The sequence below is a fragment of the Melitaea cinxia genome, chromosome 1, assembly GCF_905220565.1.
Source record: "Melitaea cinxia chromosome 1, ilMelCinx1.1, whole genome shotgun sequence".
Lineage (NCBI taxonomy): Eukaryota > Metazoa > Arthropoda > Insecta > Lepidoptera > Nymphalidae > Melitaea > Melitaea cinxia.
In genome coordinates, this window is record NC_059394.1 from 7,962,102 (window position 1) to 7,980,087 (window position 17,986).

Here is a 17,986-nt window from a genome sequence, read left to right on the forward strand (position 1 = left end):
TCTCTTGCGATCAAGTAGGAGTCGTCGGCCAACTTCAAGTGACCAACGACCGCAAGGGCCTCCCCTTCAAGAGAAGAGACCAGGTACGCCATTTTTTGACCGAGGGACAAGTCCCCCCGGGCGTGGACTAAGCTATCAAAGAGGCCTATGAAGGCCAGCCACTCACCAATAGCACCCGAGAACTTGGGCAAGTCCAATGTGGGCAACTTACCTAATAGCTCAGCTTGAGCTGGATTCCGCCGCGGAGACTCCAGTTTCGCCAGACCCTCCATCTGGCTCTCACGCGCCTCATGCGCCAGCCTGCCCCTTGCCTCAACCAAGTCGTCCGTGAAGTCGACGAATTGCTCATAATCCCGACGAGCGGAGTCCTTGACTCCGCTCTCCACATCCGCAGACAAAAGCTCAGTGTATGCGCTCTCGACCAAGGCCAGTCGATCCCGAACCTGATCCGCCCGCTGCGCTAAATTATACACTCGGTCGGCGCGCCCGATCAGTGTGTGGGCATGCGCCGCCCAGCGCAGCTGCTCCTGAATTATCAGCGCAGGTGCCTTGGGTTGCTTGTGAGACGGCATCATATATAACGATAAACAAATGCAGTGATATAAATTCCAACAACCAATACAACAATAAAAAATACAGATACAAATCACAGCAATAATTACAGTAATAACAGTAAGAAAATATAAACAGTAAAAAAATATAAACAGGGATGTGCCACACAGGCTAAACCTACCCGAAGCTACTCAAATACAAATACCCTAAACAAATATAACCCCTATCAGTTAAACTCACGCAGCTCAAGGCGTGGGGGGCTCTGCTACCAAAATGTTACGGCAACCACGCTCTGCTACCAAAATGTTACGGCAACCACGCTCTGCTACCAAAATGTTACGGCCCTAGCCAGTCCAGCAGAGCCTCAGAGGTCGGGGCCCATCAGCGACCTCCCGGCGGACTGCCTAGGGTCGGGTACGGAATACCTATGGCTATCAGGATATGCGGCGTGAGCAATGAATACAAAAAAGGGGTTGAAAAATAAGAAGGAAATTGCACTTACCTTCGAAGGGCAGCTAGGGTCTATTGGGGTCGAAGATCGCCAGGGAACGTGTGTAGGTCGTGTGGTGTAGTGTGACGTTAAGTGTAAAATAGGTGTCCTGACAGTCCTCGATAAGGAGGCCCCAGGCCCCCAGACTTCGACAGTGAGTAGACACCCCCAGTCACTCGCCAGCAGACACGTCACAGAATTGATTATAACGAAATAAATAACTCAGTCAATACACAAGCAGTTACAGTCTCAAGCACAACAACAAATATTTACAGTTAAGTTATAAGCACAGCAATTAAATATTTACAGTTACCAAATAAATCGTTAGATATATTCACAGGACTGCGTGCGGTCACGCCAGCAAAGAGTCCAAACCCAACATTGGGGTTCTCATAAAGCTACACAGAAAATTGCGTTCGTGCAGAGCGAATTCGAGACACTTCGCCATATCGAGAAACGATACGACCACTACCGTGCAGAGCGAACGCGAGACTTTTACAGTTAAGTTATAAGTACAGCAATTAAAACGGTAGCAGTAAAGTAAGTAAGTAAGCAGTTAATAAACCACGAGGCACGCGCAAAACAATAAGTCCAACAATGGGAACTGGCCGGCCGTCGAGCAGCGATACGGCCACACCTTGCAGAGCGGACGCGAGACTATATTCGCCGTATCGAGCAGCGATACGTCCGCTACCGTGAGAGCGGAATCGAGACTGTTCGCCGCTAAGCGGCGCGGGCGACGGCGACGGCGGGGGGTCGTGCCACCTGGCGATATCACCGATGAAGCCCATACAGAAAAAAGCGTCGCTAACGCAGCGAAATGGTATTACAAAATCATAAGTAATAAATGACAGAGCCACGGTTAAACTAAACCCTAAGGCAACCGCTCTAAGGCGCGATTTGGCCTAAACAACTATGAATAAAAAACAACACTCTCTCTAACATCTACAAAAAAGGACTAATAACATTGTACTCCACGAAGCTCTCTCTGGGTAATCCTAAGTCTCATCCTAAAATCTCAAATTTTTTTCCTGTGAACTACAGTAAACGTTTATGCCGTTGCTATGTGGTATACTTTAATATTATATGGGATAGCGTTAAAAATGTTCAGGATGAAATTATAATTCAGAAATATTCATAATATAAAATGAAACCTTTAGAATGAACACTTTGCCATAAATGATTGACATTTGCAATATTTTGTAAGCATTTTTTGCGCTCAACATAAAAAAAAACAATTAATAACAATATACAAATTAATAACAAATCGCTTTTTACGGTAATATTATTTAACAAGTTATAATTCGTGAAAATTTAAAATATAGTTAAAGAACATGGCCTATTTTATCGCTCATGCTGTTCATTCACTTATACTCATTCATCTCTAAAAATATTCTGACCACATCCCTATTTGCCTTTAAAAAAAAAAGATATTGAAATGTCATATTCGAAAATATTAGTTATCTGTACTCTCGAAATTCTATTTTAGTAGTTTTTATGTGTTTAAAATGATAAACTGATATTTGTTTTTAGTGAAATAAATAGTAAATGGAGTTTTACAAATGTCCTTAAGCGAATGTGTTGTAAAAGTGAGTGATAAATGCGTAAAAAACTCGAATTACGATTGACAGCGGTTTGTTTACCAAATAGGACTCTTCCAAAAAAACGGAATATAAGTCAATTGCTGTCATCACTACGACAACGCGTCGACATTTTGGTAACTCTGAATCGAATTCAATAATTGTTTCACATTTAAAAATAAGATTATTTGATATATATAATCTGATAATTTTATATGAATTCCTAGTAAGATTTTATTTGTATTTAAATAAAAAAAAAGTTATTCTGTAAAGTTTTTATTTTATATACAGCTTATAAAATATTTTACGGGAATAAATCTCGAAAAATAGTATCTAAGAAGAAAAGTAAAATAATGCTGCATCATTGATGTATAGTTTATATATTAACAGTGTATCATAAGTAAACATGGTCGTAACCACGTAGAGGCATGTTAAGTCATTTACTCATCATGTAGCCAAACCTCCGCAAGCTATTATTAAAGTAGTATGAATAGTAAAAGTCGACACGAGTAAGCGCATAGATAGTAAGCGAAGGTATCGGTAGTCAGTAGCTCGAGCGCCGCAGGTGACGGCGCCGCCGCCGGGCTGCGTGGAGCAGCGGCTGTCGGCGCTGGGCGTGCAGCTGCAGCCGGCCGAGCGCCTGCACTCGGAGCTGGACATCCCGCGCGCGCCGCACGCGCCCTACTCGCTGCAGCTGCTGCTCGACACGTTCCGCGACCAGTACCTGGCGCTCGTGCGCCGCATGGCCGCGCCCGAGTACGCGCACGACGTGCGCCTGCTCATCGACAGGGAGAAGGTTACTTACTCGCAATGTTCACACCTGACGCCTAATGTATATCACCCGGGGAAATGCTGGTCAAAAATGAGGGATGCTACGAGAGATGTCAATAATAAAAAAATCCTTGTGCACCACCGGTATATTTCCAAGAGATACAAATACATACCACTAAATTGTATGTCTTATAAATAAATAATAATGTTAGCGCGACGTAAGATACAGCGAGCCATCTATCAAAAAACGAGTTTGCTTTTAAAGCGCACGACTGAAGTGAAACTTAACTCTCTCTTTCTTTCTTTCTTTCTTTCTTCACTAACTTATATCTCCTTCTCAACTTCTGTTCGCCTCGACCGATCATACTTTTCGTAAAGCTTTCGTCACGCATTCGCCAGCTTACTCGCCAAGTCAAGCGTGAGTAAAGAAGTTTTACTTTAAAAAAGTCTTAGAAATAAATATTGGAGTCCGAGCTTGTACCGAGTGTGTAATTATTGTTACAAATATATAGAAAAAAAATCATTTGTTTAATTTCGTTTACAATTTGAAGTGTTTCTGTTATAAGAAACCGATTTGAATAGTGCCTACTTTATTACGCTTAATTGGGAATTTTTTGTTTCATCAGACTTTTTTTTTACATATGTTAAAATATTTTTATTTATTCTTGTTGATTTTTAATATAAACACTATAGTAAATCAATTCTGTTTCGGAGCAGGAACGAAATCAAAAATTGAAGTCACGAGCCTCTCAATTGGACAAACAGATAAACGTACTGATCAGCGACAGCGTAGCACTATTGAAGGCGCGTATGAGCGAACTCGGCATTCACGCGAACAATACCGTGGATCTTCTGGCAAAGGCCAAGGAAATCGTCGGTCGCCATAAGGAGTTGCAGAGTAAAGCTAGTAAATTGCAGGCTCAGGTAATTTATTTATGACTTTTTTAAATCTACCCTTCGCCAATAGTTATTGTCCTTATTAAATGTCATGTTTTAGGTAAACAGTATAGAGGCTGAACAGGCTATGTTAGTGAAACAACGAACTTATGAAATAACGGAAAAATATAGACAACTGGGACAGATACCTCCAGATGTAGAGATCACGCAAAACATAGCGCACGACTGTATTTTAAAAGAGATATCGGCCACGTTAGCACATAGAAAACGACTTCACGCACAAGTAGGACATTTGCAGAGTGAGATAATTCAGATGGAAAGAGCTAGCGAACAGCAAAAAGTGACGACACCGACGGTGCCAGTTGCTACTGTTAAACCACATACGGTTAATTCAAAACCGAGGAAATCCAGGGAACATAGATCCCGTTCTCAAGAATGGCCGGACGTGCCGGATGTTGGAAAAATAGAAGAACAGAATCCTGAAATTTTAGCACAGAAAATTTTAGAAACTGGTCGACAAATAGAGGCTGCAAAGATATCCAAACCAAATGTGATCGTCAATGGGTATGCGAGGGATCCAGATAGACATACAGATCATAGGTAATATATATTTCAAGTTATTTACAAAGCAGTAAGGAAAAGATTATAATTTTTAAATTTTTAATAGTAATTGTTATGTAGAGCAAAAGTTCTAGCACGCTCATCGCATATAAACTGAATTGCAAGACACAAAACAGGCCAAAAACGTGTAGTCTCAGTTCCGAATTTAATTAAATAGTAAGAAAAAAAAACAAAAATATGTTTCGCAGATTTTTATTATTATATCAAAAATAATGGTGCTAAAAAGAAATAAATCGCATAGAAAGTTATATCATAACAAAAGTAGTTTGGTCCCGTACAGGCAGTCGAAAGGGCCGCCGCTGCACGTGCACCGCGCGCCGCTGCAGGCGCCTCGCAGACACTCGCCCGGCAAGTCGCAGAAACCGCTCAACGTCGTGGCCAAAGTGCAGGAGTCGCCGAAAGTTATCAACTTTGAGGACAGGCTTAAGAGTATCATCACTTCGGTGCTAAACGAGGACCAGGAACAACGGAAAGCGTCACGGCTCGAGGTAAATTCGTTAAACCGTTTGTTTCAATTAAATATTTGAAAATAATGCCATCGTTTTATATGATTGTACCACAACAATCTGTAAAAATAATGTACGAAATAAAACAATCACATCGGCTTAATGTCTGGTCTTATATCGATGCAGCCGCGACAGGCTGTATCCAATCACGCGTACGCGAACGGGTACGTGCGGCCGGCGTCGGCGAGCGCCGTTCCTTTTGCTGCACGTCCGGCGCCGGTTTCCGCGCCCGCCGCGGCGCCCTTCCGCAGCGTGCGGGACGCACGCGACTCGCGCGGCCTGCGCGACGTCAGAGACGTACGGGACGTCAGGGACGTGCGGGACGTCAGAGATGTGCGTGACGTCAGAGACGCGCGAGACGTCCGTCGCGATCGCTTCGCCTACGAGCGGCGGGAGGCGCGGCCGCACGTGCTGCCCGAGCCGCGCACTGCAGACCTGCGACATCAGCATGCCGCGCAACCTGACTACACTCAGGTGCGATTTACATTTACATTCTTTTTGAGAAATATTTCAATTAACTTGTAACGTTTAAAGTCTACTTATATATGTGCAAAGTCAGAGTTTATGTTCTGACATAATAAAATCAATTACAGTCCAAATTACAGATGCAACGGGTGCAATAAATAACTAGAAGTTAAGGTGTGGTATCCTAGTTGCAATATCTCAAAGGACGACAAAACAAAATCTTTGGTATATGCCAATAGTTCACAATACTCATACAAATTTGACGCTAAATCTTACAAGTAACTATAATCTTGCCAGGCTTCTAGCTGTGTCAGATAAAGAGTCAGGTTACTGGTCACACACGCAATGCCGTCAAAAAACCTTGGGACATTTTTAGACAATGAAAGTTTTAGAATTGCTGTTGGTCTTCGGTTGGGAGCTCCACTTTTCTTTGAACACAGATGTCTGTGCAGAAAGGTGGTTGATTCTTTCGGACTACGGGGCCTTTTCTGCAACAAGAGTCCAGGTAGGTTTTCCCACCATGGTTCCCTAAATGAAACCATAAAAAGAGCTTTTGCCACCATCGACGTTTCTGCTCTTATCGAGCCTACTGGAATTAGTCTCAATAATGGCAAGTGACGTGATTGATTCACGTTGGTTCCCTGGGAAAAGGGACGGGCGCTTTTGTGGAACGCAACTTGCATTGACACACTTGCTCTGTCTCATGTCAGGAAAACAGCTTTAAGAACGGGAGCCGCAGCGGAAAAAACTGAAACGAGTAAGCAGTACAAATATTCGTCACTAATTCCAAATTACATCTTTATGGAGTTTGCAGTCGAAACACTGGACCTTGGAGTAGCAGTGCTTATTAGTGCGTGCTCTTATTGCCTCCACTGGTGACAAGAGGTCTGGTACAATTTTTGTCCTGAAAAACAGCATAGCGATTCAACGGGGAAATGTTGCAAAAATTCTTGATACCATTGCACGGGGACATGATTTATACCGAAACTATTTGTAAATACTTAGTACTTAAGTTGTGAATTGTAAATATGTATAATAAAAAATATATATTTACTTTTTCGCAAAAACATTTTCATATATCAAATATGAAAGTGATTCTCAGTTTTAATTTATGAAAATATTTTTTGTACTTAGGTCTCCCCGGCAAAACTTGCACTGCGTCGTCATTTATCACAGGAGAGGCTCGCTGCGCCCGGTGCTCGCACTATCGGCGACCTTGTTAACGGAGAAATCGAACGCACGTTGGAAATATCAAATCAGAGTATTATTAATGCTACCGTTAACATGAGTGCACGTTACCACGAACCGGTCGCATCGAATCAACCGCTAGAGGGTAAGAATTTATTTTAAAAAATAAATTTTTTCTTTTTCATAAAAAAATATCCTATGCTACTTCTAATACCTCCAAGAATATGTGTACAGAGTTTCATGATGATCGGTTGAGTAGTTTTCGCGTGAAAGCGTAACAAACAAACTTACATTCACATTTATAATATTAGTAGGGATAATTTATTTATAATAAGACACCAACAATTTGACGCCACATTCACAATAATTAACACCAAAGTACAAACAAATTTAGTGTTACCTCAATTATAGACACATACAATTTACTTGAGAATATTCCATTTCAAAAACATATAAAATGGACACAAGGAAAAAAAATCAATGCAATAAAATTATTAAATACGTCCTCTCTGTCAAAGTATAAGTCCAAATGGTCCTACGCGTACAATAAAACTAGTTGCAGCCGCACTGCTCACTAAGCTAAACATAGTTGCGCGATTGAATAAACGTCCTTCAAAAAATGCCGAATTTTCCTGTTTTTTGCTGCAAAAAGAGATGTGTCACGTCAAATTTTCTAGAAAGTGGTTATACCTTTCATATGTAAGTAGTTTTTAATCACATTATTATTGTATACTTCTTTTAAACCTTTTTTAAACTTAAAAATTACAAATGTTATCAGTCGTGTTGTTTCGGATTTGTTTACGAACACAGGCCGCTCGCCCTCATACAATATACAGATCGATCGAGCGACTGATCCGAGTCTATTTCCGAGAAGTTGCTGTCGCCGAGCGATAGTGTTGTTACCGGTTTGTCAATAAAAATATCCAAGGCAAATTAGGAGACAGAAATTTTTGAGATTCTTATTTATTTATAACTAGCTGCCCGGACAGACAACGTTCCGTGAAAACTTAATAGTAATAATTTTTTTTTTTTTAGTATTAAAACCATCTGGGCTGGTTAAGGAACATACAAAAAAAAAAATTAGCCAAATTTGTCTAGCCATTCTCGAGTTATGCGCTTAGCAACGTTCATTTTTATTTATATAGATATAATATTGCGAGCTTAATTTTTAATACGATACATACGAGTTACCTCTGACTTTCAAGTGTGCAACTGGCAAGAATATTAATGAAAAAATACACCGGCTCAAACATTTCTTTCTTAATGAAAAAAGAAAAGCCACATAAATGTATTCGTCATTTTATAGAAAACTAATCCATTTTAAAAACCATTAATAGATACAACAATCACTTGTTTTTAAAATGATATAAACATTTAGTTTATTTTTGACATGATAATTATTGTAGTACATAATAAATAAAGTCCATCTTTATAATACCTTACCTTTGTATCATTTTAAAAACCTAATTTCCCTAACCGAGTACTTGAATTTATCGATAAAACATATCAACAGTTGTTACAACCACGGCTGTAAGCAACTTGTCAGTGTAGTTGCAGCATCTCATTATACTGTAATGACACAGAATTTATCTATGTGTCTGTGAAAAATTTTGTGTTTTTAATTTAGTATGTGTGAGTTTTGTAGTGACAGACGGTTATTTTTGTGTGGGGATTAGATAAAGTGTGCGTGTCAGTGATTTCCCCCCCGCAAAAAATGACAGACAGTTTTGTAAGAAATAAAGGTTCACTGCGCGTTCCCGTAGGTGATGGCGTGATAATATGTAGCCATATGTTGACCCAACTTTACAGTACTTTTTGAGTTTATCCCGGACATACATACAGACAAACAGACAAAAATTCTAAAAACTATATTTTTGGCTTCGGTATCGATTGTAGATCACACCCTAAGTATTCTTTAAAAAAAAATATTCAATGTACAGTTTTGACTTTTCTACTATTTTATTATATGTATAGATATGTACCGTGTATACATCCATATGCATTTAGTAAAAAACGGTTATTTTAATATTACAAACAGACACTCCAATTTTATTTATTTGTATAATTTGTATACTTATATAATTATGTGATGTGCATATTTAACCTTACCACCACTAGGGTCGCCCAAAGGTCGAAATTCGACCATAATTAAAAATTTAAATAAAAGAAAACCAAAAAATTATAAAAATAAAGAACCTTTTTTTAAAATTTTCAATTTGACTACAAACTGACAATTTACAAAAGATTGTGTGCGTGTGCGTGTGAGAGAAATTCATGGTAGTGTGTGGAATGTTTTTATTTAAATATTGATTAAATATATTTTTACGCATAATTTAAAAAAAATATGACCATTCTGCACTTCTTCTCTGTGTAAACTATATGTGTTAAATTTCGCACACATATGTGTGTGTGAAATTTAACACTACTCTCTCCGCGTAATTTTCTTAAAAAGGGGTGCAAAGTTTTTTATTTTTTAGTATTTATTTTTGAATAGATAAAATTATACATTTTTCTCCTCGCAATAGGTCTCGCCGCTTGTCTCCAAGCTCGCGTCTTAGCGTCAGAATATTGGAGCGGACGTGGCGGCGGCGCTACGGCGAGCGGCGCGCCCGACGACGAGCGCCCGCGCCGCACGCCTCCGCCCGACCCTCACTCCAACACCTCCACGCCGCTCGCCGACGAGCCGTCCGACACGCGCCCAGGTGACGCCCGCCCCCGGCGCCGCGCCCCTCCGGCTCGACGAACGGTACTCATAAACGTCTCCACCGTTTCAGAAGGCGAGGGTGGCGAGGAGGTCGAGGAGAGCAAGTGGCAGGACCGGATAGCGTTTCGGTTCGATCAGATAATATCCTTCGCGTCCACGGCGATGGAGGACAAGCGGAGGCGCTCGGACGAGGCGTGCAACACGTCGCCGGACTCGGGCATCGGGCACGGTGAGGCGGCGCGGGGGCCCGTGGAGGGCGGCGCGGGGGCGGGGGCCGGCGCGGCGGGGGAGGCGCGCGCCGGGGGCGTGGCGGCGGGCTCGGCCACGTCGCCGCAGCCGCCGCACCACTTCAAGAAGCGCTTCTTCCGGCGCGAGCGCTGGGGCGCGTGGAGCGGCGCGCCGCCGCCGGCCCCCGTGGACTGGGAGCGGCCGCCGATGTGACGGCCGCGCATCTAGCGCTGCCGCGTGTGTCACTTCTCGCACCGGCGCTGTCGCTAGCGTAATCGAACACTGCCGCTCGGGAGGCGCGTCGATCGCAGCTCCTCTCGCATGTTGACTGTCATTGACATTGTTATTTTTTATTTTTTTTCGAATATATAATGTAATTATGTATATTGATGAGTTTATTTTATGTTTAAGAATTGTAATTATTCGATATTAGATTTACGTCGTCGTTCTCTCGAGACGTCGGACCGTCTATCGCGCCGCGACGGATTTGTATTTCATGTGTTCATTTAGGTGTTAGTGTTCGAAATACACGATTCGGTAACCGTGCAGCGATTCGTTTTCGTATCGGTCGTTTATTGTTTTTGTGTTTCGTTTTTGATGTTTAATGGAGCTCAGACTGAATAATGTGAATCATTTCTTTTAAAAATCTATAAGCTCGATAACGTGTGTGAATAATAAATTGTAAATATAAATTAATTCTTAAATAAACTAGTAAAATGGTGGTCTACATTTGGAATATTACGATTATAAAATAGTTTAAAAAATTAGAATCTTCCTAACGTTTAAATTATAACCGCTGCCTTAATGGTACATTCTTGATGTAACAGAATAGTCGTAATAAATTGTTTTGAGCAATACGGATGGAAACGATGGATGATTAGGAGAGAAAAATGCAATATAAAATTTTACGTAAAACATGTGATATGTAAACAATTAAAGTCGTATACAAGTTGTTAAGTGTTTCGGTCATTTAGCATTTTTACATGCATTAAATCACAATTTTAGGTACCTTTTTTGATCATCATTGTACATGTATGCAAATGAAATCAATGAATGAACGAAATTACTGTCTTAAATTATTATCAAACTACTAATTACATCTAAATAAATAAAAACAACATTTTTTTAAAAAGGTCTGTTTCTCTTAATTATAAACAATGTTTTAAACTGTATAGATAAGAAACAAATAAATGTTTAATTATTTCTGTTGGGTACAATTTTTATTTTTACATTAATAATCTAAAATTTACCTAAATCACATGTTACGTTCTGATAACAAATAATTTAATTAATCCAAAATATAAATTTTTAAAGAAGTTTTCCAAGAATCCTAATAAAATATTGTAATAAACTTACAATTGAAAAACTGTATTGCTTTATTTATATACCTCGATGTGTAAAAAAAATATTGAATAAATTCAAAAACTGATAAAATTCAAATGTAAATTGCGTTTTTTTTTTTAATGAGTGACAATTAAGGTGTAAAAATAATTTGTCGTGCCAAAATTATTGTATGCACACTTATCTCGAAGCAAGCATTAAAAATCACTTGAACTGATAATTTTACAATAAATAAAATAGAATAAAGAATTATATATTTAATACAGAAAAGTATACAAGCCATATTACGTAAAATAGTACAGTTAAGGTCTAAGAGTAATGGACGATTATGGATTTGTTTCTTTTCTTTATTCTTTTGACATATGGAACGAACGTATCCTTTCTTTGTACTTACTGTTACTAAAATATGTAAAAGCTTGGTTAGCACGCATAACGTTTATTAAAACTAGCAATATCAAATACTTTCCTATCCGCATTCCGTGAAATATTTTGTATAAAAAGCAATAATAGTAACAATTTGTGTTCATTTTTTGTAACAGACTTCTATATAAAAGAAATAATTACATATTAAACCACGGAGTAAATGCCTTATTAACACTAATAATATATAAGTATACATGCATGCAAGCCACAACTCAGAAATTATAGGTAGTTATTGCTAGAACAGGGTCTATGTACTTTTGAGGTTTTCGTAGTTTTTAAATCACCGGCGCTATATTGATATTCCTGTATGTAATTTTTACACGATTAAAAGCTCACGAAGATTTATCCGCCTTTTAGCAATAAGGCTTAATAAAATAAAAATTTAAACTCTTCATACGAAATTTTTTTATCTAATTGCTTTTTTTATATTATTAAAGGAATGTTATGAAAATGTACTTAGTATTATCATGATGGCAATTTGTTTTCATGCATATATATACGTGTTATACATATTACTCGTATTATGTGCCCGTACAATTATTTTATATAAAAACAGTTTTAAACTCTTGAATTTATTTTTAATGGTTGACCTAATGGAATTTTATATATTTCATATTGGCAGCTTTACTCATATTTGAGGATTCAGAATATTGGGTATGGGCATTGCTAAATTATTTTAATCACTTTTGTAGAACATTTGTAGATTAACGCTAGAGACATTTAAATGAAAAGTGAACTTTTTTTCAATTTTTGCATGTTGTGTTGTTTTATTTTTGTAAATGTCCATATCCGTTTGGTGCACTATTAAAACATAAGTAAGATTTTTCAATATTATATTGGTATTGGATTAAATAATAGCGTAAAAGTAATTTTGAACTCGAGTAATGGTTATAATTAAGACCGACAAAAATTGCGTTCAGCGAATGAGATTTTCAAGATTTTATGATGTTTGTAATACATAAACGACTTTTAATTACAAATTTTATTCTATAATCTGTCACATCTTTAGATGCCTAAATGAAATGATTACCCTACTAATGCAATAATTTACGCAATCTTTATTCAATCAATTAAGTTTGGGAAATATTTTAGTTTTATATGTGGTCGTTTTGTGTATTGAAAACATCGGAGTGCACTGGTTTGATTGTGCCTGTAAACTCACCAATGCCGCTCCAAACCTCAAAAATGTGTATTTGTAAAATAAGTTAGCTTATAAATCGGTTCTAAAGTACCAGTAGTAAGGTAGTGTATATTGGTATTAAATTAAACGTTTCGAGATTTATGTCAAAGAGTGATTACATTATTCAGTTATGACTAACCTTTATTTTTTTAAATGGGGAAATGAGCTAATCAGTGTGACATTAGTGTCTAAAATAGTACAAATGAGAAGACTTATTGTCGTAAGCCTCGGACTTTTCAACATTGCAAATGCTAGGTTTGAGATGTATCCCTGTGTACTAGTTTTATTTTGGACTAAAAGGTTAAAATAAATGAGTAATTATATGCAGATGGTTTTATTGACTTAACTAGCTATACCCGTGACTTCATTCTTGATTGCTTTATAAAGCAATTAATATAGGTATGCTTATCTTATATGCTCAATTGAAGGAAATGGATATACGCCAGCTTAAGTTGAGCCATACGTTAACATTTTTTTCCGGAATGTATGGTTTCAATTTATTGGCATAGTATCTAATGGTCATTCCGTTAATATGTCTATAAGTTTTGCGTATATATATATTGATGTACTTACAAAGAATTCAAAAACCAACCAGTACAATTAACTGTTGAAGCAAACAGGACACAATTATCAATAAAATTACCAAAAAGTACTGCAGTAGAGAAGGATCAACTAAAAAATCCCTCTTAGACCATACATAAGCACCAACTTAAAGAAAGATAACTTTTATGTGAAAACCATCAACTCATCTGATCACAAACAGTTATATATGGAAATCAAGAAAAACCACCTCCCGGAGACATTATCAATACGAAGCCATCAATTACAAGGAACTTTTTGAACCAATGGAGAGATCTGGGATGCGGGAATCAAGCGATGATTTTACAAAATTGAAAAAAGTAACAATAGGACACAATGAACCGCAAAAGGAATGGACAGACAGAAACATAATAGCAGAAATCAGTGAAAGAAACCAATTGTGGACAGAACTAAAGAAGAACCTAGATGACGAAAACCTAAAAGAAGAATTTGACACCAAAAGAAAACAAGTAATCAGTCTGGTCCGAGAAACAAAAAAGTCATATTGTGAGAAAGAATTTGAAAAACATAGTGGAACTCCTACAAAACTGTGGAATATGCTGAATGTCTTGGCGAATAATAAATTAAAGTAGAGGTGCGCTCCTTCAAAACTTATTGTTAATCCAGTAGAAGTTACTGATTCTAATGAAAAATGTAAGATATTTAATATCATTTTGCTACCATAGGGACATGTTTAGCGAATGAAGTTCCTACAAATTTCCATAATAATTAATTAATTATATTTAGCGCCTTAGCAGTAACAATTTGCTGCTAAGCAATGCTGAGGCAGAGACCTGGTTGGCCTTCTAACTCAAATGTATTATTAAAATTTTAAATGATAATGGCCAATAAAGAACTTTTCTTTCTTTCTTTCTTTCTTTTATATTCACGCATTGCCAAAACCAACTTTACGATACTCTCGGATGAATGACTTCAAACCATGTACTGAAGCGGAAATCCTTAACAACATTAACAACCTTAATTTAAATAGTAGTGTTGCTACGTGTTAAAAAATTGTTAGTTGGGCCAGAGAGACACCCACAACTCCTAACACGAGACTACAAGAGAGAGAGAAAAAAAAAAACCTACAGAATCTTAATCTTCTTTTTCAAAAACTCACAAAATCAACTTACATTTATGCAAAGCTTATACCATAAGAAACTACAATGACTCACCCACAATAAATTGCACCCAAATCTTAAGACGGCGAGAGAATCCAACCCAAAAAAGAAAAAGGCCGCAAACACTCGCCCTGAGGCTTAAAGCAAACCCAGCGCGACGCGACACAACTACCCCCTAAGGTGAACCGCGATGTAATACAATACGAGGGTATTCCAAAAAATTAAATCAGTCGCCTAGAAAAAGTAAAAAGCAACGCTAATGCATAACTGTGCTATTAAAAATATATGCTACAGTGTCTGTGTGGACGGTATCAGTACAAAAGTAATCAAATGTGTTAAAGGATTAATAAAAACTAGATTAACAATTAGCTTTAACAAACTTTTACAGGATGGATCGTTTCCAAACTCACTCAAAATAGCTATAGTTACATCTATTTACATATGGGGAACAAGAACAGACCTCGGAAATTATATCTAACTCTGTATTGCCAATATAATCAAAAATTTTCGGAAAGGTTCTATACGTGGCTACTGAACTACTAAAAATCTATAAATTTCTTTTTTGACCGGCAGTACGGATTTCAACCTAAAATTAATACACTCACAGCAACAATTGATCTGGTAACCAAAATAAAACATAACATTCGCCCATGACTATTAAAAACGTCGGATGTGAAAAACAGCAACTTTACAGGAGAGCGATTCAAAGTGTAAATTGCGTGTATCTTTTTACTTATTTTAAGCAGGATCATGACATTTTAAAGTAATGCTGTCCAGGCTATTTATGTTTAATATTAGATATTACTAGCCGGTATTTAATGTGTAAATATGAGAAAAGTCACTTGTTACATTTTTAACGGGTTAAGACTAATAGGTACCGATTTGTCAGAAGTACCACAACTAAATAATATATGCATAAAATAAAAAATTCTCTTCAGGTGATGATAGACTTGGTTATTAGGGAACGTCTTATGAAATAAACAAAAAATGCGGTTTTGCAGTTCCGACGATGTTAAGAGTCACTAGCGCATTTTACTGGGAATGTTCATTGTTTTAAAAACTCCTTTGACACCGTCAGTTACAAATTGCTGTTAAAGAAACTGGAAGTCATTGGTATTGTCGGAAAAGTTTTAAAAATATTTGAATCGTACCTTGCGAACAGATAACAGAGAGTAAAAATTGATAGTAACTCCCAAAGTCCCCCACTACCCATATCCTATGGCTTTCCACAAGGATCAATACTAGACTCTCTGTTCTCTTACTCTTAGTCTATATTAATAACATGTACGAACTAGGCTTAAATGGTAATATCACTCTCTACGCTGATGACATATGCCTCTTTTACTTTAGTTCATCAATTCACGATCTAATAGCTCAGGCCCAATACGATCTCGACGTCCTTCATGAGTGGCTTCAGTACAATCTATTCACTATTAACATTTCTAACACTAGCTATATACTATTCAAAGTTAAAAACAAACTAATACCAAATTTACACACCTCTCACAATAAATAACAGAGTTTTACAAGAAAATCATGAAAGATATCTTGGCTTATAAGATAGATACTTCTTTAACATGGAACATTCACATTATTCACTTAATAAGTAAATTGATGAACTTTAAATTTTTTTATCGATTAATAGAATAAAAATATATTCTGGTATTCAACAAAATTATATTCCACATATTACGATGTTTTTTTAAATGGTTTCAACGTAGAGGTTATGGAAAAGTAGGACTGCGAAGTATACATTGCGACCGTTTACCCAGCGAGGAGACTGATGAAAAGGTTAACAATTTTATACACATAATATATATCAAAATTGTTTCTCCTTATTCCCTTACAAACTAGGGTTACTCTATTAAATTTCAATAATAGAAGTATATTATTGCATCCAATACTGAGATTAACGACGTCAAAATGTTTCAATTCCGCGGATTATTACCAATTTTTTTGAAATGGCTCTTAAACGAATAATATATATACATATATATACAGGGTGGGGATGACAATACGACAATAACTTTGACATCGTATATGTAATGATATTCCAAGCCCACATACAAAAAATCAATTAAATACATCCAGTAGTTTAGTCAAAAAATATGATTTTTCATTTTTTAAAATTACTACGTGTTGTATAACATTAATAAACGGTCACCCGCAGGTTAACGACCCTTTGAGCGCGATCGGTACAAACATAATATTACGCGTACGCGTAATTTAAAAACGTGCAAAATTGTTATCTATTTTGGTAGGTCAGTGTTGTGTTAAGACATATTAAAAACATTTGTTAAATAGTTTTAATATTCAGTATGATTCTAATAATTTTCTTTTTATAATTTTTGTTTTTTAAAAATTTATTGTTTCTTTTAATGCTTTAAGAAACAATAAATTTTTTTAAATTCTGAAAATCTAAATTCTGAATCTAACATAGTTTTTGCAAGTAGGTAATATCACGGTGAGCACACATGGCATATCAACAATATTTAATAAATTTAAGTATTTCATTGACTATATTTATTTCAAGATCAAAATATTCGCGAAACTTTTGCTCGAGCAGTCCAACAAATGCGATAAAGACAACAAATAACAATAACAACAATTATTAATAATAAAATACCACGTTATTACATTAAAATATTAAATCTTGCAACAGCTGAAAAAAACAATCAACGTGGCACGTGTGTTGCAATGACCCTGAGAACGTCTAACGGTGTAAAGGACAACTGGCTGTGCCAGGGCTGCTAGAAAAATTTGTCACACTCATACAACATTTTCTGTGGTCATATTTTTTAACAAAAGAATTTGTTGGCCTAAAATTCGTATAATTTTCGTTTCTTCTTATTAATTTCTTGGCTAATAATGTGCCCTTCAGTGTATCATTGGATAAACTGTTTCTAAGTTTTGTTCTGATTAAATGAACTTCGTTGAATGCTCGTTCATATTATAGATTGCACTGTGATGGGGAAAAAATAATAAATTTAAAGCAAATTGAGGCAATATTTTATAATTTTCAAATTGTTTTTTATTTCAAAATGTATTTTTTTTCAAGTCGAAATTATTATCACAAAAGAAATTATAAGTTTCATTAGAAAGCAAACAAATACAGCCTTTATATGATTTTTCAGAGTCTTCATTTAAGTAAAAGATCTAGGAACGCGTTACGTAGTTGGGAAATTCAACGAAATTTATGCTTGCCGGTGGATGACGTTTCTTTAATTATGAAATGCTTCCAGGTTATAGGAATATAAAAATCGTACATTTTGCGTACGATCTTAGTCTAGCGATCGTACATGAGTAAAAATGCAAAAAAAAAATCGTATGAGTACGATTA

The 17,986-nt window shown here is 36.9% G+C and overlaps 1 protein-coding gene across 1 annotated transcript in view; it reads left to right on the top strand.

Annotated features, from left to right (window-relative positions):
- LOC123656135 (histone-lysine N-methyltransferase, H3 lysine-79 specific) overlaps positions 1-10,386 on the top strand; it is a 53,155-nt gene extending 42,769 nt beyond the window's left edge. Inside the window, 8 exon segments of the mRNA XM_045591847.1 lie at positions 3,188-3,418; positions 4,111-4,317; positions 4,391-4,890; positions 5,192-5,399; positions 5,544-5,891; positions 7,017-7,215; positions 9,596-9,781; positions 9,845-10,386. Of these exon segments, the coding sequence (XP_045447803.1) occupies positions 3,188-3,418; positions 4,111-4,317; positions 4,391-4,890; positions 5,192-5,399; positions 5,544-5,891; positions 7,017-7,215; positions 9,596-9,781; positions 9,845-10,215 (2,250 nt within the window). The 3' untranslated portion in view covers positions 10,216-10,386.
- Positions 10,387-17,986: the final 7,600 nt, after the last annotated feature.